The sequence below is a fragment of the Megalops cyprinoides genome, chromosome 12 (genome assembly GCF_013368585.1).
Source record: "Megalops cyprinoides isolate fMegCyp1 chromosome 12, fMegCyp1.pri, whole genome shotgun sequence".
Taxonomy (NCBI): Eukaryota; Metazoa; Chordata; class Actinopteri; order Elopiformes; family Megalopidae; genus Megalops; species Megalops cyprinoides.
In genome coordinates this window covers 10,066,931-10,088,449 of record NC_050594.1, presented here as the reverse complement: position 1 = coordinate 10,088,449, position 21,519 = coordinate 10,066,931, and the positions used below count along the sequence as shown (strand labels likewise).

The 21,519-nt window shown below is 47.2% G+C and overlaps 1 protein-coding gene across 2 annotated transcripts in view; it reads right to left on the bottom strand.

Annotated features, from left to right (window-relative positions):
• asap2a (ArfGAP with SH3 domain, ankyrin repeat and PH domain 2a) overlaps positions 1–20,888 on the bottom strand; it is a 66,265-nt gene extending 45,377 nt beyond the window's left edge. For both annotated transcript variants that reach the window (XM_036541637.1, XM_036541638.1), the window contains exon 1: positions 20,241–20,888. In XM_036541637.1, coding sequence (XP_036397530.1) covers positions 20,241–20,366 — 126 coding nt within the window. In that variant the 5' untranslated portion in view covers positions 20,367–20,888. The remainder of the gene's footprint in view (positions 1–20,240) is intronic.
• Positions 20,889–21,519: the final 631 nt, after the last annotated feature.

Here is a 21,519-nt window from a genome sequence, read left to right as displayed (position 1 = left end):
TTTTTTTTTTTTTAATATACATCACACAGGCTGTTTTATTCTCAAATCCACTGCCAAATTGAAAGCCTTTAAAGTAAATGTAAAAATACAACCCAATAAGGTTGTAACCATCAACCAGTAAACTTACACAGCACTCATTTACAGTGTCTCTGTGAGCAGTTTGTGTCCCCACATCATAGGACAGAATGCGCTTTGCAGTGAAACAGGAAAGTGCTTTCTAATTGTCCTGTCAGCCTCAGTCAGCAACACACAATAACCCAAGGTAGTATTTCCATTCCGCACCTTTCAGATTCACATCAGGCATTTCCGTGTCCGCAGTGGACACTGATTTGAAGGTCATACTTAACACACAAATAGACTTTCACACAGAAATAATTCCCACCTAATAATCGGGACATGGAAAAACAGGAAGCACTCCTGCTTCTGAAAATAAAAACCCAGGGAAAGTGTCTGGGCTGCACCAGGCATTTATGAATTAGCCTTGTAACGGCTAGCTTAGTGGATACGGACAAGTAGCACTGAAACACTCAAAGCGGGATGGCATTTTAATTGAAGGAGTTTCACCCTGCCAGTCAGGGTCGGTTAAAAGCCTTTTTGTTTAAGGCTTCTCTTTAAACTGTAATCCCTCCCTCTGAGTTTCTCCCAGTACAATGCATTTGGAATCTAAGAAGGTGCTTCATTACTACATCATTGCCTTGGGCTGAAACCTATCCCCCCTCTTTTCCCATTAGAACAGCTAAAAGATCCTCTTCCATTACAGTAGAAATTTCACCCTTCCCCCTGAAAGGTACTTAGTGCTAATGTCCCTGAAAGCATTCCCGCTGATGGCTCCCGCTCCCTTGTGTAGCCGTGACTCGAGGAATTTGAAATATGCTCAGCAATGGGCCCTGCATTGATTTTTCCCTTCCTCTCAAATCTCTCTGCCAACCCCACCCCCTTCAGGCAAAGTTGGGGTCCTGGAACACTTAATCGTTTCTGACAAACAGAACAAACTTGCTTAATTGTTGACTCCAGATTGCTTGTAGGAGGGGGGGTGTGGTTTGTCACAATGCTCAGGTGTCCAGAGATGGAATCAGAGTATGGAGCACAGAAGCAGGTATGAGGCCAGTCTACAGGCCAACCTGTAGAAGAACTGTTGGAGGAAGCAACAGAGCCAGTTAGCTGGACCAGGGTGCTGGTGGGGATAGAGCTGACCTAGTTACGGTTTGGCCAAATTGAGGTGTCCTGGCCTTGTGTGGGGTCAAATCCCGCTTAGGCCATGCCAAGTGAGAAGTTATTATGAATGTGCATTGCACCAATCAGTCACAGTTAAGACGTGGAAACCAGTGCCCCTTCCAGGCTCATTCATACAGTTAATCCTTGGTCTGTCCAACCAAACACACATTCCAGGGCTTTCTCAATTAGTTTCAGATAGAACTGACTCACTATCTCTGAAGTTCTCTGAAGTTCACCTGCTATGGCAGTGGAGAGCAGCGGAGAGTGAGTGTCTCACTCACTCACAGGCACGGGAAGCCATCTGCCCAGTACAGCTTCTCACATCCACTGTCTGTTCCACTGATGGCCTGTTAATGTGCACGGCTCTTTGGACGAGATCAATTAAATGCATAAATAACGCAATTCGATGCAAACAGCCATTACTGGCGAACCAAGAAGCAGATGGTGTTCGCCACAGTATGGACTAAAGGCAGCCAATGACAGGCCTGGAAATTCAAACAAGCTCATTTCCTTCTGTTCAGCGAACAAGGACAGAACATCCCACACAGCTTTGTTTTTTTTTTTTGCACTTGGGCTCCATGGCCAATAGGGCGGGAGTGCGGTCAACCAGGCCAGCCTACAGCTTTCATTTGTCTTTCACTGCATTTGTACCGATGGTACATGGAGCTGGGGTGTCTGGAGTGACTGAGGGCCTGTGGTGGGACTGCGTTTCTCCCTTGCAGAATGGCATTCATGCATATTACAATATCAGAGATCAGAGTGAGGGAAAATATTGTGCAAAACTTACTTAAACTTTTATGGCATCACAAGGCTGTGAGAGCTTTGAAGTTTTGAAGAAAAAAAAAAAAAAAAAAAAGAAAAACTTAGACTTCCTCTGCATGCAGTTGAAGATTGGTCCACTTGTCACCTGTCTCCACAACAATACTTTAATGTTCTCAAAATGCATTTGACATCTTCTCATGCAACACTGCTAGCAGAATCATCACGCACAGCTGGGCTCACTGGCGGAGGATCAAGGTCCACCCTGATGGTTGTGTTTGGACTCGCCCCGCTTAAAAAACCGCCAACATTTAGGCGATAATCTGCACAATCAGTGGTTTGTAGCTGATCTTACAAACAAACATTTTTCTCCTCTATTTGAAAATGGCAACGGTGCAGCGCATGTTTGGAGCGGCTGGGATCGACCGCAGGGCAGCCAGCTCCGCCGGCCGCTGACCGCAACCACCAATCAAATACTGTCACGCCTTGGCGCAGCCTTTCACTCGGGAGAGTGCCGTCAGGGTCACGCCGTCGCTGTGGGAATTCCAGCTGGTGGAGACAGGGCCATAAACCACAGCAGCGTAGCCCGGTCCTCAGGCACTGGGCCTCGCTGCAGTGCACTGTGGCCTGTGTGCTCAGAGACAGTCCTGCCAACCTGTCGTTTTTGTCTCCACTTTACAGAGGCTTTTTACAGTGTCCCAACGATGTGTACTGTTTACACACAGAAATGAATGTGGACTTAAACAACACCGGAGTTTATCACACCAGACTGCCCAAAAATGAAGGGAAGGCCCATGAAAACAAGCTATATTTTTCTCTGGATAACCTAGTGCCTAGTGACATTTGCCTGCAAAAAGTGGAAGGCAGTGCAGAGACAGCCTGGAGACTTTACTTTGGTGTTGGCAACATTGCTCTGAGCCAAAGCCCAGCCTGGATACGCTCTGGCCCAGATACCCAGGAGGGATGGATGGATGAGGAAATAAGGAACAGGTATGTTTGGACATTCAGCACTGAGAATAATATAAATCAGCTGTGTGAGGGCCATTGAGAGTGTGTGTGTTTCCCCTACATTGTATACCCCCCCCATACACACACACACACACACACACACACACACACACACACACACACACACACACACACACACACACACACACACACACACACACAGGCCAACAGAAAAAAACCATGCCATTTCATTTATTGCTAGTGAGCACCTGTAATCGCTTAGATAAGTGGTGCTAATGATCCCATGGAATTGATTTCTATAAGGTCAAATTCTGCTACGTGAGAGCATGCCATTCGCTTCAGAGAGAGATGTCTTGAACACTGACTCAAGATAAGCTTTCCCTATCCAAATCCTTAACTTAAACGTTAGACACAGTCACAGAATATTTATTTTTCACTATACAGAGTAATAAAAGAAGTTGTTGTTGCGCCTAACATGATTGCTCACAGCTAGCAAAAAACCTACAAAATACATACACGTGTATAAAAGTATTAAAATTACAACTACAACAGGCACTACAGGTAATACACCATCAACATTAACTTGTTAAAGCTGGGTTAATGCGTTAGAAGAAAGATGCTTCTGAAATGCCTCTGTGGCAATCTGCCAATGACTGCAACATTTTTCTCCCCCAAAAGCAATCGATACTATGGAGACAGAGCGGAGCTCCAGAAACACAAAGACGTGAGAGGGATTTTTTCGGAGATGAAAAGGTTACGAACCAAATCCCAAAGGACTATGGTAGTTTTCAAATTATTTTAACATGGGTAGTTAATATACAAGTAAAGGCACTGATAACAAATGAAGTTCTTCAATTTGTGAGAAATGGCTTTATTAATGGACTACGGCTCCAGCTGGCCTATGAAGATTCACAGGTGAAAGAACGCATGACCTGCTAAACGCCTTCCCCTGGGGATAATTTTACAGTACATGAGCGGATCGTTTTCCAGAAACCTTTCATCTTCAATAAGATGGACGTTAAATGCACTTCCATACTCATGAACAGACTAAAGAGGAGAGTGGGGTGGGATTGGCAAAATGAGATAACGTGTACAGAAAGGTATTAGAAAAACAATTATCCACTCGAGCCTAGTCCCTGACTTTGGTGCTGGAGGTCACAAGCATTGGCATTTGTTTCTGGAGATGTAAATCCTTTGTTTTACTGTAATCTCCAGGCATACGTGGCTTAACTATGTTTATGTCAAATCATGGACATGGAAAGTTCAGAGAGTGGGTCAACATTTTAATCATTTTCACCCACAATCCTGTGTTGGCTCAGATGTACTCTGAAAGTGACATGCAAGTATATTTTATATATATTATACACACACATAAATGATATCTAAAACAACACAAAACTCTGACTTGTAACTTCTGGCCTAACCTTCTGCACTTTCAGTTAATATAAGTGACATGTAGGAGGTGTTAAAAACCACATAAAAAAGAAAACCTTTTCATTAAATGCACTGGTTTCAGGCTGAGAGGAATGAATGAATCAGAGAGGGAATGTGATGGTGCACGGCCTGGTACGGCCACCGAGGGCGTCACCACGGCGACAGCATCACCCGATACTCCCTGTGCGGCTGCTTCTCCGCCGGGACGCAACACGCCGGCAGAGATCAATCCCACGGGTCCGGCCGGCGGAAAAACGGGAGCTTCGGTTTTTCCCCTGAACCGTCAACCTAAACGGGCAGACGATGCGAGCTACCAAAAAAGAGAAGCTGGCAGTTTTTATTCCTGTGTATATTTTGCTCGTTGGATGAAAACAGCGGCCGGAAAATAATTACTAAACACAAACAGGAGTTCAGAAAATGTCACCTTTTATTTGGAATCAGTGAACAGATGATCGGAGGGGAAAAAGCTGCAAGTCGTTTTCCCTTTTCGAATTCTTTGTTGCCATGGTGACCGCCTTAAAAATCCCGTGTTCAAATCCGTTAATCAAGTACGAAAAAAATCTTAGTGGGTAAAAGTACAAGTAAAAGATTCTCATATAAAACCCTAGCAATCAGCCAAACACCACCCTAACACTCTAGCTATTACCACAAGACAATGCAATGAAGTCCCCACATCTGCTGTCTACCAGCAGCTTAAGGCTGAGCGACAGGTCTAATACTTAAAGCACTCACCCCACATTACCCCACGTCTTTCAAACAATAAAAACGAGGGGGATGAACATTTATATTTAATGAGCTTAAAACAGCTTTTCTGTTGTGTTTAGGAGAATATTAAAATATTCCTATATCTGTAACAATAACAGGACCATCTGGGGAACTTAACTCGCCCTTACTTGGGCACGGTTTTCTTCTATGGAGCTGTTATGTCAACTGTTATGTTGAATGCTGTCCAACTTTACAATTAATCCTACATCCCCTTTATTGCCCTGAGACTCCACCTCTCTGCCAATGTCAACCACTTTACATCATGTCCCGGAGTCGAAAGTACTCACAAAAACAGCCCATAGTTTTCACCACTGATGGCAAATTTCCTGAACAGATCTGGCGGTGGAGGGGGGCCTCAGTTTAGCAGCAGGATGGCATTTCCATCGTGATACCTACAGCACGATGTTATGCATTATGACATCATTATGATTGCACACCATGATTTGTCTGTATGCCTGTCAATATTCTGTGTAACACAGCGCAGGGGGCAGGGTCTGGCTCTGGAGGAGCCAGCTACACACACACACACACACACACACACACCATGAAGTGATGTTTGATTTTGCAATCAGTTAAGACCTTGATACAGCACAAACAGCACAGAAGCAACAGCTCAGAAACAACACTGAACCATTTTAATTCTCTCACATTGGAAAGCCACCAGCCTGACCTTGAAGTGCCCCATTAGAAAAACTAAAACTCGCCTAATAATCTAGCAAAAAATGTGCTGAGTTAGTCACACCGTTTTTTTTTTTTCCTTTCTTTTTTAGGATGACTGCTTGCAAGAGCATCTGGGTGGCCCCTCCCCCATTGTTGTCGCTAAGGAACAATTTGATGACAGCATGTCTGGGTGATGACCTCAGCCCCCCCCCTCTGTGAGAACACAGCAGCTGTGAGGGTCTGTGCTCTACGTACCTCACACACACACACACACACACACACACACACACACTTGCTGAGCTGCAGTGGATTATGGGTCTGTGGATTGGGGGGGGGTGGCAATGGGGAGGGGGGTCAACAACAAAGCACACGTCTGGCCACCGTCTGGTGTCACCTTATTACACACACAAAAAAATGCACACACACACATGCTTATACACGCGCACACAAATCCACCCAATCCAACCCCCCAGTCACACCAGGCAAAAATCAACAGCACGTTCTGACATCAGGCCAAGCTGACAGGCGACGCTGCGGTCTGGGATGCTCGATTATCCGGTTCATTCCGGAAAGACGCTGGTTACGATCCAGCTCGCGCTGCGCTCCAACACCAGATGTTGCGCTTTACGGAAAAACAAAAATAATTAAATGAATAAATAAATAATGAATAAGTTAAATAAAACCCACAGTCCTGGGCGCAGCGGCTGGGGCGGGAGCGCGTGCTCCGTGTATTACAGCACAGCGTTCGGTGCCGGTGAGGACAGAGAGTTCCTGCGCTCTGTGAAACACGGCTGAGCTGCAGCGTTCCCACGCTGACATCACGGCGGTAAATCCCTCTCAGGCAAGCAGCAACGTGCAGCCTCTCGGCATCTGTGCAGCTCCGCTGCAGGGCCGCTCCGGAAGGTCCCGTGCCTGAGCATAGCGGATCGGGGCGGGGCACCAAAAACCAGAGGTTGCGGGTTCAGTTCCCGCACGGCGCATTGCTGTGCGCCCTTTTTAGGCACTTAACTTTAACTGCTTCTGTAAAAATAAATCTAGCTGTGTGAACGGTTGGAATTAGAATGTTAGGCTATTCAGGTTGCCCTGGATACAGGCACCTGGCAAGCAAATAAATAACATGATCAGGCACAAGAGGCACCTTTGTGTACCTCTACAAACACAAACACCTGCACAGCTTAAACTGGTCTAGCTAGTTACTGCGAAATTGTGGGGGTAATGTTTTTTCCCCACAGCTCAGTGCTGACTGATGAGGCTCTGACAGAAATCTGCAGGTCTTTGTCTCTCTGGCAACAGGATTGTGCGACGTGGTTTAACCTGCATTTAATACGTGGGGGTTACTCAGACAGAAAAATGGGGGTTGTAAAATGTGTTCCCAGTCATTAAACCCCCAGCCCCCCCTCCCCAATCCTCTGTTGCCCTGCGTTTGAACCTGGTCTTTTCACACCATCGGTCAGGACAAGGTGTTTTTCCACAAACACTGCCCTCACACACTTCGGAGACCACAACACAGCCAAACCTCTCGTGGTTTTACCAGTCACCGATGTGGGTGACGGGTCATAATGAATCAGACTCTCACCTCCTCAGTGTTCTAGTATCTTTCAGCGTGACACATTGTGAGTGTTCCTCAGAACGATGGTGGCACAAAGCAGTCAGAGCGGGCAGAGGCCCAGACCAGGGAAGAGATGGAGAAAAAATGGCCAAATGGTGACAGACAGCGCAGCTTCCTTTCTCACTCATGGCAGTGTGCAGTCAGGTGACAGTCTGCTCTGAAACCAATACACACACACACACACACACACAAATTCAGTCACACACAATCACACGCAGACTCATACACACACTCTCACACAAACACACACAGTCGTCTACACGTGTACACACTGAAAGACTGAGACACACACACACTCCCTTTCTCTCTCGCTCTCACACACACACGTTCACACACACACACTCACACACACACACGCTCACACACACACGCTCACACACACACGCACACACACACACGCACACACACACACACACGCACACACACGCACACACACGCACACACGCACACACACACACGCACACACACACGCGCACACACACACGCGCACACACACACACACACACACACACACACACACACACACACACACTACACCCCCCAACACCCTACTAAATGCAGTCTGCACCGCTCAGACGATCACAGAGATCCTGCATCAGCCATGTGTTCTGCACATGCATGAAGAATGTCTGTTCTGTGGCTGGCTTTCAGACAGCCTGCACTTCCTCACAAGCACAGCATAAGACGAGCCTTTGATCACAGCCATGAAAGCCTCTGCAAACGCAGCATCTTCAGAACATCCTCATACAGGGAGCTGAGGAGATGGGACTTCTTTAGCAACGTAACCCAGTTGTCTGACACTCAAAGCAACTTTGAGTGACGGTGAGACCCATAACAAAGTGGTTGCCACTCAAAACAGGACTCTTATTTTAACCCCCGTAGGACACAGTGGGTTCGATAATCTGAAACATTAAAAGGGTTTCCAACTTGCAGTGGAACCACAGGGCAAAGTTCCAGATCCCAAAAGAATTCTGAGAGGATTCCGAGAGAGTTCCACAGGAATTCCAAGCCAGTTTCTGGTGGTATCAGAGTGTGAAGACATCTGCTGTTTGTTCTGCAGTACTTTTTACCACTTGCAATTTGGCACCCAGTAAGGCACCAACAGCAACACCGACCATGACTCTTCCTCCCCACACAAACACAGAGCGCAACATTACTTGATGGGGGGGGGGGGGGGGGGCACTTTATCACCTCATTTTCCTAGGAAAAAAAAACAGGAGGGGAAAACTGCTTCTCACTTAAACATATGCTTTGCCTCCTCTGCAGCTTTAAGGCCTGAGACTTCTGTAGGCGTGCATTGAGGCATTCTGGTTCTGCCTATCCACACTCTTAGCCCACATCTCCATCCCACCTGCAAGACCATGCCTCTATCCACCTTGCGAGGCCACGCCTCTCTCCTCCCTGCAAGGCCATAGCCCATATGAGGCCACACCTTTTGCCTGCCCTGCAAGACCTCACACCTCATGAAGCTACACTTTTGTCCACCCCGTGAAACCACACTCTTGCAAGACCACGCCCATGTCTGCCCTGTGAGGCCACGCCCACATCTGCCCTATGAGGCCACGCCCCATGAAAGGCCCCGCCTCTGTCCACAGGACTGCTCTGCTCTTAGCATGACAAAAAAAGAAAAGCAATTCCAGTCAGAGGTGAGCTACAATCACCTGGCAACCACAAACTGCCACTTTACACCTGGAGGGCCAGCGGTTTCATTTGAAATAATGCAGACCACACAGCCTGTCCTTAAGCTGTTCATTGTCAGAATTACAAATGAAGCTTCAGCTCATTTGATTTGGCCTCTTACACTTACACACCCTTTCACATAAACAAACACACACACACACACACACACACCTGTGACCTGTGTGAGCCTGCTTAAGGCCTGCTTTGCATGGTGGTCTGACTGAAGTCAAACCCATGCACACTTAAACAGACGCCAATGTGATGAATTAAAACAGGAACACAATAAGGACAAGGCTTCTCCAGCTCTTGCCTCTTCTGGGAGGACAGCAGGTACTAAGTGTGGCACTGAGAACACCAGCTACCTGCCGGACCTAATAACCACACTTTGGGGAGTATTTAATGGAGGCCATTACACTGTGAGATAGTGTGCTTGCAGAGAGAAAGGCTGCAGGCCCCTGCTCTCCAGCATTTTTCCTTTCCCCTTCATTGGCACACAGATCAACTTCCTGTTAAGACCAATGACTGGTCGTCAGGGCGACCCCCTGACCCCACAACGACCACTTCAAAGAAAAGCCTGACTTCCCTCTGGTAAGAGCCACTGTGCATGAAGGACACTACTGCGTCTGACCACACAAACCTGCCCCACAGCATGTGGGTGTGCACTTATCTGTCTGAGTGTGTGTGTGTGTGTGTGTGTGTGTGTGTGTGTGTGTGTGTGTGTGTGTGTATGCGTGTCTGAGTGGTCCCACATGTCAACTTGGCTCATATATTCCTGTTTGTTCACTGGCATTGTTCCTAACCTGTGGGATCCAACAGAAACAGCTGCTTGCAGAGATGAAACATCATGGCTCCCCAGATTTACTCCTCAAGTGTGAGAGCCCCTCTACATCCTCTCTGTAATAAAACCCACAGCCCTGCTCTGAGTCTGTGGGTGCTGTAAAGACCAACAGGGCACCACCCACCACAAAAACCAGCCAGTAAGGTTGCAGGAACAGGACTCTGTAGGTAGGAGTAAACCATGCCCCAGCACTGGACAACAGTACAATCTTCCATTTGCAAAATGCCTCATCTCAAAGAGGGGGTTCAGAGAACTCTGCTCTTCAGTTTTCAGGCACTTCAGTACCGCATACCCCATTAATGAGAAATAATACAACATCCACCGGGAAGCCAAGCTCTCTCCACAGCAACGTGGGGGAGACGCGTCGGTCTGAGTTCGTCAGCATTTGATTAGTGCTCAGGAGTGCACCACGCAGTTCATAAACAGCAGGGAACCAATGAAAATTCATCATAGGCCTGGTAAGGGGAAATGAAGACCAAATGTGTGTCTAACAGGGAGCACTGCACTGGCAAAGCACCACACACAAACAGGAGAGGACTGCACGGCAGGGACGACTATTTTATAGCTAATCACTCATAGCAAAAACAAACCCAGTAAAAGTGCTTGGTTGGCAGTGCCAGGCATCTTAGGTAAGTTGTGTGGAGGCTACTGACTGGGTGTGTGCTTACTGCATCCAGCCCTGGAGGCTCATTCTCAAACACCCAACACTAATTTGAAAGTCAGTTAAATGCTATACAAGATATAACCGAGAGGTAGAGCGCAGATAACTTCAGAGAAGGCCTCCAAGTTGCCCTTTAAATGAGGGGAGAGCTCTGACCGAAAGCTCACAGGAGGTGTTCGGACGACATGAGACCCCCGTGGCAGGGTGCCCACCTGGCCGAAATGCGTTCTCAGGGTCCGCCGGACAAGGTCCGCCCGAGGGGAGGAGCCGCCGCAGATCAGCGTCTGCAGCGCTCCAAGGAGACATTAAAAATTCAGCCGTGTTAAAAATAGAGCCGTCGCCGGAGTCACAGAACAGCTGCCATTTCTCAGCTTTCTCTCTCTCTCTCTCCTCTCTCTCACTCTCTCTCTCCACCGGATTTTCCTTTTCAAGTAGAAAGAAAAAGAAACAAAAAAAACTTCACTAGCTTAAGCTTCGTGGGAGTTCATCTCTTCAGTTTTATGTGAACTTTTGAGGATTTGAAGATGTCCTGGAAACCTTTCAGATCCACGCTGGTGGAATCAAGGAATATAAAACCTAAGGAGAGGGTGGAAATGAGGCAACAAAACAGGAAATGAAAAAGTGACAAGAAATATTTTTTTCCGAGAGGTAGCGCTTTTTACTGCAGGACACTTCTTAAAGACCGTTTGAATTTGCTGAATAAAGAGTGGGAAGAAAGTTCTTAATAGCATTTTTAATATGACGACAATCTACTGTATGTCATATGTATTTATGCTCTTTATTTATTCATATTTTATTTATTTTTATGATGTATGTTGGTTGTGTTGACTACTGTTTGCAAACCAAATTGCCCCTCGGGGACAATAAAGACTATCCAATCCAAAAGTATCCCTGACAGTTAGTCAGTTTTTATTAGTATTTCAGTACAACAAAACAGCATGTAGATGAGAGGCTGTCAATATGTAAGTCAATTTATAATGCTCATGTCCAAAATGTGCAGCTTAGCCCTGGATCAGAGTGGGGTGAAATTTCCCCTCAGTGAGGATCAAACTGACCCGTCAAACGGCCAGACCTGGACCTGTGCCATCTCCTTTTCTTCAGGAAAAACTCAGCATTTCAGCACAGTTACATCGAAACCTCAAGGCAGCCCTTTGATCCTCAAAGGAGACAAAAAAAAAAAATCAATGACGGAGTTCATTAAGGAGGCGCCGCTCGCCGGCAAACAATGCCCGTAAGAAGAAAAAAAAAGAGCGGGTCCCAGGCGAACTGCGGTGGCCGCGGTACACCAGCTAGCACATTAATGAGTGCTGAAAAGCCGGACAAAGGCCAGCCCTCTCCTGACCTCTCCTGATCAACGCCTCGCACCCCGCCCCCAATTAAAGGGGTCTCCCTGCTTCACCCCTGCACCCTGCGTCCCAGCATCCCCCGGGAGGGCGTGACCTCCTCATCGAAGCAGGCAATGTTTCACGACAGTCCCTGCTTGAATGGGCGGCCTTTAAGCAGCATTCTGCCACTTCCCCAGAACCCCAAAATCTAGCCTAACAGCAGCCTGCCCCTGACACACCTCCCTCCCCACCGTGTAAGCAAGCTGCTCTCTGAGTAAAATGTCCTGAAAAGTGCTTCTGAAGCCTCTTAAGGTCAGTGCATTTTGACAGAAAGGTATTAACTTCTTTACGACCCTTGTAAGATAAGATGCATCGCCAACACACAAAAAGATATGAATATGTCCTCAGAGTCTGTACAGAAGAAAGGCACCTTGGATGCTTGGATCAAATCCAGGAAAAGTGTTTAGTCAGAAGCATGCTTCCTTGGTTGTAAATCAGCCTCTAATTCCTCTGTCCTAACTAAACAACTTTACCATTTTCCAAAAAACAACATCAATTGGACACACATGTTCAATGACTACTGAGAGATACTTCTGTTTTCAATCAAGGCATGGTCTTGTGTGCCAAGTAAACCAATCTGAAAGCTTTCTCCAAGTCAACGACTCCATTCCCACTCTCTAAGATGCACCTGTCCACTTCTAACATGGAGTAACACTGCAGCTAAAACAAAAGCATCTGGTAATACAAACATAAAAATCACAGCCGTTAAGGGGTTAAATGACTCAGAGAGACCAAATGGCATGCAGCCACGCCAGTTTCGAGGAGGGGTGGTGGGGAGGGGAGGGGGAGTGACAGACAATTAACCACTCATCCCCTGCATTCGGTCTGGCACCCTGGGGGTGGATCATTCAGGATGGGGGGGGGGGGGGGGGGAGTGGAGGACCTGCCAGCGGAACCATTTCAATTCCGATAAGTAAACACAATAATCTCCTCCTGGAGAGAGGGAGAGACCGAGGTGACCCCTGCAACGCCGGCAGCTTGCAGCACTGAGAGCCGAGACGGTTAGCTCAGGACGACTCTGGAGCGCCTAATCCCCTCTTTTACGAGCACCTGTTAAAACTCTCTCCCCCTCGCACCTGTTCCCGCGCACAGCTGCCCGCCTACACGGCCAGAACGTTCCCGCGCCCAATGGTGGGGGCGGCAGCCGCCATGTCACCGGGCCGAGGGGTCACCCGGGGTCACGTGCCTTTCCCATCCTGATGGGCCACGTTCGTGGGGTCCGGGGAACATCGCAGCTTTCCGACGCAGCGGATGGCATCCTCCACAGGCCCCACCCCCGCCACCGCCCCCCTCCTGTGCGATTTGCCAAGCTTGCTGGGATTCCAGCACCACTGCAGGGTAATTTCTACCCGAGCAGCCAGTCAGCGGCCTTGCAGGCTCACACACGGCCCCGCCCCCCAAAACCGCACGCACCACGCCGCTCTGGGATGGAAACAAACAACGTCACAGTCAATGGCTCTCGTAAACAAACCGTTGCAAGCAAACGCTATTATTCTGATATATCACAGCATGACTGTACACAAAAGAGGTGAGTCACAGTGAAATAAATCCACTCGCTGAGCGGGCTCGGAGGCTCGGAAAGTTTGGAAATGCCCGTTCTGAGGACGCCACTTCCCCACGGGGAGCCCCACGTGGCACTGAGCGGCCCCCGCTGCCAGCAGCTGCTCCAGATGCCAGGAATACCACCCAGATTCCCGCCGATATCTCCCGCTAATCCCCACGCCCACTCGCGCCCATCGGAGGGCACGCATTCCGGAATGCCGAGCGCGGGCGGAATTTGGTTTTGCTCCAATTAAAATGTTGGGGGGACGGGGGGACCCAGGCTGCCTTGGTTGGCCTAAAATAAAATACCTGTGACGTCCACTAGGAGGGAGACGGGCAGCGGTGAGGGCTGGGGCATGAATGCGACTCCGCCCCCCAAACACAGATCCTTCAGCTGAGCCATCCCAGCTGCACCGTGGGGTTGGTTTAAGCCCTTGCTGACGGGGGGGGGGGGTGCTCCCTGTGAAAGAAAGGGCTGAGTCTGCAGCAGGGGCTCGGGCAACCCTCCCGACAGCTCGCAAACGCCTCCCTCGGCCTCATCACCACCGCTCCACTGTGCACACAACAGTGGCGAAGCGCAACATTACCGTTTGCTTTGTCACCCCCTCCCCTCCCTCCACCCCAAAGCGCTCTGTGCCTGTGTCAGTCCACGGTCGGCCCCACCGACACCCTTGAAGGCCGATTGTTGCCGAGTGCTAAAAGTCAGCTGAGTCTGTGTTTTTCCCGTTCTGAGTCTCAGAGCGGCCGTTAGTCTGACCCTACGCTGCGCATTGTCCTACAGGGCTTTTTATTTATGTTGCCGTGTGGTTTGTCCAAAACCAAAGCATGCTTGGCCGGCTATCCAGCAATATAAATGTAACTGGCCTGAAAAGCCTGCCACGGTTGCAAAGTGGATTTGTAATTGAACAACGGCTATTAGAGAAGAGGGAAACAAGAGCTGCCACCAAGAAACGCTTCGCTCTGTTTGTGCCAAGCCTGGAGAAGGAGCGATACATCGAGCAGCGGAGCGAAGCCTATCGATCACCGTCAAACTTAACCTTTTTTCTGTTCCTGGCTGGCTGCATGTACCAAGCCTTTTACTGCCACCACCTTTCAAGAGCCGTGGGTGAGCATGTCCAAATGAACACTTTGCCTTAGCTTCACTGTCAAATACCTACAGGCTTTTCTGCAGAAATTCTGAGGTTAGTCTCAAGTTCGAGATGACTAAATTCTACAGGCCGAATGATACCAATAAAGTGGTACATTACTGGATCGTTTTCCAGCTAGCAGCCTCGGGCATGACACAGCGATTGAAAAAATAACCTCATAATAAGGCCATAATGATGGGAGAAGATCAACCCTTGCGCCTGCTACTTTTTACTGCATTTATGCTCTGGGGCGGTGCTTCCTCATTTGCATGCATTCCACATACAAAGCCCCCCCCCCACTGTGAGTTTCCATAGCTCCATCTCCGCGGGTAGAGATGTGCTTACTCAGAGCTGCTGAAGATCATTTATGACACACAGCAGAGGAGACGGCTCTGAAAGATGGGACCCCCGGAAAGCGCAACGGGAAGCAGCACGGTGTGGGCGTCACCAACTGTGACATCACTCTCTGAGGCGAACACAAGAGGCCAAATGGTGTCTCGTGTGGGGCACGGTGCGCTAACCGTGTCTCATTGCCATTTCTGCTGCTGCGGCACGCTAGGTTCTACCCTGTCAGTTACAATGGTACGATGAGTCAGTGGATGAGTTGTCCTTTTCAGCTGATTTCAAGAGTTTGTATAGGGCAAGAGGGGCTTACCAAACAAAGAAACAGACCTTCAGCGACTGTGGTTGTTCTGTTTTTCAAAAAAATGCTACTGCAACTAATGTTTGTGGGTTTTTAGAGGGGTTTGAAAAGGCCAGACTAATAAATGAAACTTGCAAAGACAAACAAATCCTTTCAAATGGTGGATGACTTGCTGAAATAGCCAAGCCTTGCTTTTCACTCAGAGGAGGCCCAAATCTCACATTGCCACACTCATAATATGTTTCTGCTAGACACCTGATGTCTTCAAGTGATCCTAGAGTAATATGTACAAAAATCTGCTTTTTTCAACACCATTTTTTATTTCTCCATTCAGTATAATGGAATTCCCCGGCTTTCAGAATGCCCTGTCGTTCATCTTAAAACACATCAAAATGTAAACATTTTTAGCAGGGTTCTCTTTTGCCAAAAGACTTGGCGACCAGATATCCCCAAGCGCACATTCTATGTACTGTCTAGAACGCAGCGCAGATCCGAGATCCAACCAGCGGAGCAATGAGAGTGATGACGGGCTCAATCAATATTAACTCCAATGGAGGAAGGACTACAGTCATTAAACCACATGCCTGTTGTGTTTCACAAGGTCAAACAAACAGCAGCTTTACTACCTCAACCCTAATTACATTTATGTGGACCCATAATTGGTTGCTTACACAGGAGTAATCACGGAACAGAGTAGCCATTAAACCCTGTGAGAGAGGTCTATCTCTCCATCTTCAACATGCAATTTGCTCAAAATACATTTCAGTCCTCCGTCCTCAAGATGCATGTAGAGGCCACCTTTTCAGCCACAATATGGCCTAAGTTACTATTAACCCGTCCGCCGCCCAAGATTTTGTCATCTGAACAGCATCACTTAAGATTACTGTCATTTCTCAATCTCTCAGCCCTGCGATCTCACCCTCTTTGCTCAGTCTGAGATTTGCTCCTAATCACAACCTTCTGAGGATTAATCTCTTACACCAGCAGCTGCTCTCCGCCGTGCATCACTCACAAGCAGCGACTTAGCCGAACCACGTGTCACTCCAGACCCACTTCATTTCTGAAGAGGGGACGGCCTGGGCATTCAGCTAGCCCTCAGACACGGGCCAGCAGCACCTGGAGGAGCAGGTGAAAGCAGTCTGACGCTAGCGGGCCAAAAATAACATCGAGGAATAGGCACCAGAAAAAAAAGAAAAAAAAAAAAAACATGACAGCTCTCACCCCTTGTGGTGACTTAGCATTTTGAGGCTGACAGATTCGCTTGGAGGCATTTTTTTTCTCCCTTCCTGTGTTGTTTTTCAGACTCGGCTCTCTGTGGTAATCTGATATTCACAAAACGCAGAGTGCAAGGTACTGACAGTACACCACACTGTTCAAGGACACATGTAGGGATACAGTGAATGCTCTCTCAGTGACCCACCACTCAAAACAGTGTGCCTTTTAGAATGCTAGCCATGTGTGATCACATTGCCAAACCTGGCCACTGGGGCTGAGGTTGTGGCAGCCAAGCCAAGGGGGAAAAAACATCTGCTCCTTATACTTGGAAAAATATATATAAATAATAACAATGATTTAGGATTCCTTCCTTGAAGAAACAGAATGTTGGATGATGTAAACAAAATTTTGTCATTGCAGTTCCAGTTCTGATCTTTGTTATCATTTGAGAACATTTTTTCCCCCCCAAGTGCTCTCTGGTCTACATTAAAGAGCACCCAGGGGTGTTCTCTGAAGCACAGAAATGTTTAAATCATAACCTTTGTTCGGAATTTGAAATAAATGTATACATGTATACAGGAAAATAGTCGCTACGGACTTGAAAATGAACCTCTTGGGTAAGCTTTCAATTGGCCACACCAATTTATCAGTGATTTATAAAAGTTAAGAGAATCCAACCAAAAAACTCGAGCCTGGGTTTCGTTTTCTCACAGAAGTACCATATTTGGTGATTCATAACAGCACATGTGGTGAGGAACTGCATCAGCTCAGCAGTGTCACCAGCATCTACCTCCTCATTTACTGCGCTGTAATGCTGGTAACTGACAGGTGCTGGTGGGGATCTGATCAGGTGGGTGGGGCTTAGGTACTGATATTCTCCTGTATTTAAAACAACTCTGACCTTTCACCTCTGAAGGTGACAAACCTGGGCGCGTTATAAGATTTGACACTGGAAATTTCATCCAATCACACAATGACGCTTTCCTTTAAGCCTGGTCACACAATAGTAGAGCAGAACTGCCAGTGAATTGCAAACGGTTCATGAGGAGTTAGTGAAGCAACCCCTTTAAAAAAAAACCCAACAACAAACAGCTAAGAACCTGAGCCAGAGAAGGTCTCTACACCTCAGTGAACACTTTTACTGAACCCTTAATAATTCAGATGCTGAGACACATTTCTGTACACAAACCAGGGATCCAAAGCCGAGCACGAGGCAGGTTCGAACCCCACCGCGTCCTGTCCAAGACACACGTCACGTGCACACGCTTAATACGGTGGGCAGACCTAATTTGGGGCAGCTGCCACAACACAATATGTGGAAGTGTGGAAGCATTCGCTTCCAAAGTTTCGCCGTTTAATTGGTCCAACAGACGCGGGACTTTTCCCTCGCAACAATCGCCCCTGTGTTTTCTGTGCCGAAGAGGTCGCAGTTAGAAGAACCAGTCCGGCCGCATATTTTCCCGGATCGGGGCTGCTCTGCGCGGTTTAGGGCTCCGGCCGCGTCCGGGCAGCTGGCCCTCCCCCGTCACAAGGGACCACAACAACGTCACAACCAGGACACCCTCCAGAAAACGCAAGCGTTTCCCGGCTGCAGTATCTTACAGTTGATGACGACGCGGGTGAAGGCCTGGGAAAATAGCACAATATGCAAAACAAAGCAAAGTGCCAACCAAAATGCGGGCCGTCAGTTCCTGTTGAGAGTTTGGGACCTGTCAGCCTCGCACAGCGAGCGGGCTGGCGTTTCACACGTAACACGCTGCGGCCGAGCCCTCACCAACAAGCTCCACGGTGAACAGATGGCCAGCTCGTCTGGGCCGTACTGAGCCCAGCACAGATCGCTCTCACAGTCCATCAAACCCTGCCACCGCCATCCACGGAGCTGGGCGAGGCTCAGAGATGTTCGATAAGTACATTAACGTCCAGCTATTTCAAAACTAAAAGCAATTTAACGCAGTATGTCGGGCTTGTGTGGGCTCATTTGCAGTGTATCAGATAATCTGATTCGGAAATCGATTAAAATTATTCGATTCTGTTGCGTAAGATTGGTGAATCGATACGACATTGTTTTGCTTTCAAAGCAAAGTAATTTCAACAGGGAAAAAAAGTTTTCCAGTAAAGTAATAAATAAAACGACCCATTGCATAACATTTAAAAATTAACCAAAGGAACAAAGGAAGGTGAAATCAAAATTCTCCCTATTTCAAATACACCATGTTCCACACTTTACAGGCAAGTAGAATGTTTGTAGCAGGTGACAGGTTTAGTCTGATTCCATCTGAACACAAGACAAACCAATTTGCCCTACAGTATTCCAATAAGCAAACTATAGCTGCATAATTCCGATCAGAACATATAAAACACCACGGTCCTCTCTACAACTAGGCTGCACAGAAACGGCGAGAAGTTAGATTTAAGTAAAACACTAATAGATAACATTAGGCCTGCTTCCTAGAGTATAGTCTAATTGGCACCGTAAATAGCCTTAGGGAGCTTACAATGCACGAGACTAATAGAATCGGATGAAGATACATCTACAATACCTACTGTCCTATGGCAACTCTATGCTATTAGCCTAGCTATATATGGTTGGCCATGTTTCTATTAATACTGGTGCCAATATTGTATCTCTGGGGCAGAAAATCGGCAATATCAGAATATAAAACTTTAATTACAGATAACATTATTCAAAACCCAATTCCTCTCCTCACTCAGGATTACCCTTGAATACACCAGCCAAACCCTCAGTAGTGCATAACGGCCATGAGTAAAAAAAAAAAAAAAAAAAAACTCGTTATAAACCTTAATTTAAAAGCACTGCTCTGAAAAGATGAATGGAATCAAGTGAATAGCACGTGGAACTGGCACTACAGTACCGGCAAGGATGGGGGAAAGCTATTTATATGGTTTGACAGGGCGAGGTTCAACTCCCCGTAGCCGTCGGCGCAGAAAGGATTACAGCAGGTTTAAGCTTGGAAAGCTTTCATTGAACAAAGCGGAAGTATTTTCCCTTACTATTTATTAGTGCAAGTGAACAGGATCGCCACGTCTGTGGGATATTTTGCTGATTATTGCCAAATACTGTAATAATCAGTGAGGGGCCATCATTGTAAAGCCTTTCCAGATGCAGTTAGAAAGACAAAGAATGGCTGTGAAAAGCAGGCAGGTAGCTAGCTACCTTCCCAACTGTAGCTACTGAATTTAGATCAGCGAGCTACACCTACTGTACGTAATGATTTCTTCTGCATTAAGCAGTTGTGTACAGAATAAGTCCTTCACACAGGAGAAAATGATTTTGTAACAGAGGCGTTACTTGGCTACCCATGCGTAAAGCTATCATACTACCTAAACAAAATAAGTTAGCAAAATATCTTGCTAATCCGCTCCGATCTTTAGTGTTTATACTGTTGCAATCTTGAAGCAACATGTCAACAAAGGGCGGTTTTTCCAGTACTCCTGCTTTGCGGTAATGTAGGCATATCCAGCACAACTTGGGTGTGAATGGCTAACGTAAACGATTTAAGAAGGGAAAATCCCATATTCAAAACGGAGTATTATAACAGATCACTTGGGTAGCCCGTAGATACGCAAACCTGTGCGGGGATGCGCGGTTTGCATCGATCTGTGCACTTGTTTGATGAACTGCTTTTCTTTCGTTACTACACAACCTCCCGTGGTTGATGCAGATTATTTAGCAGGAAGAAGCAGGGTTCCCAGACTGTCGCACTGAGAGAAACTCACCTCTTCCAGAGCGGCTACCGTGTTCCTACAATGAGCCATCCGAGTGGTGAAGTTTGAGGCAGTGGGCGCCTTATAGTCTTCATTTGTTTCGGCGACGAATTCCGACACTGTAATCTGGTCGGGCATTTTAAACTCCCTTTAAAAATCAATACTATTCCTTGAATGGTTATTTTGCCAGTTGCTTTAAAAATGCCTTCTCAACCAAGGTGAGAAAACTTCAGAATAGAAAACTCTGACGAAATTGTTTCAGGAAAACCATTGCTGGATATAGGCTACGCTGCTCCTGCCCAGGCTATATCGGAATCAAAACACAGAAAAACCAGCTCCCAGTGAATTAGCCTGCTAGCCTAGTCCAGTTCCTTTCTATTTGTGGGATCGCTCCTTGTGCAGTCCTTCGGTTTGTGCTGCAGGAAACTGCCCGTGTACACTCTCCTTCAACTTGGCGGATCGCACCCAAACTACCAGAACATCCACAGCGATGACAAATTCCTCTTCCAGTGATTTTTTTCCGAACCGCCGGAGTCTCTTTCCTTGTCCGAGTGCCTCTCGATGTGTTAAAAACCGGCTGTAAAGTTGGTAGCCCTGAGAAAGGTTTCAATGAAGGCGCATAAATTGACAAAGTAGAACTGGAGGGGGGAATTCAATGGACGAGCCCTAGCCAATTGGAAAAAAACAGATAGATTCAGTCCAATAGGAGCTGACGCAAGGTGTGGCCTCTTCTCAATTACGGCGGAGGAGGCTGAGCGTCTGTTTTTAAGGTGGATTTACGGAGTTAAGAGCGGTAGTCTCAGGTGAACCGAGCGGACAGGTCACCTCTTACCTCGGCTGTTTTCATTCTTCACCGAAAAGATGGTCTTCGTAACCGAATATGTTTACGTATTTGCGTCACTGTCCTATTGAGTAGCGGTCAACAGTCCAGTAGATCACACGACAGGCAAAATCGACGGCTCATTTCTGTCAGTTTATGACCTGATTGTAATGACAAAAACGCAGGAGGCTGGAGCTCTACTTAAGTTTAATGTTCATTGCACAAAAACGAAGATCACAGGTGCACTGTAGGTGAAGAACAATTATAAATAACGATCTTATTTGCTGTTATTTTACAACAATTCATGTATTAATATTGTTGGTAGCGTGACATAACTTGAAGCTAAATATCGGCATCATTCAATTGTCTGTCGAACAGAATAAGTTTTGACGTTGTGGTCACTCACAGCTTCCTTTTTCGAGGAGTTTCGACCAGTCGTGGTTAACCAATAAAATACAGACCCGCTATTTG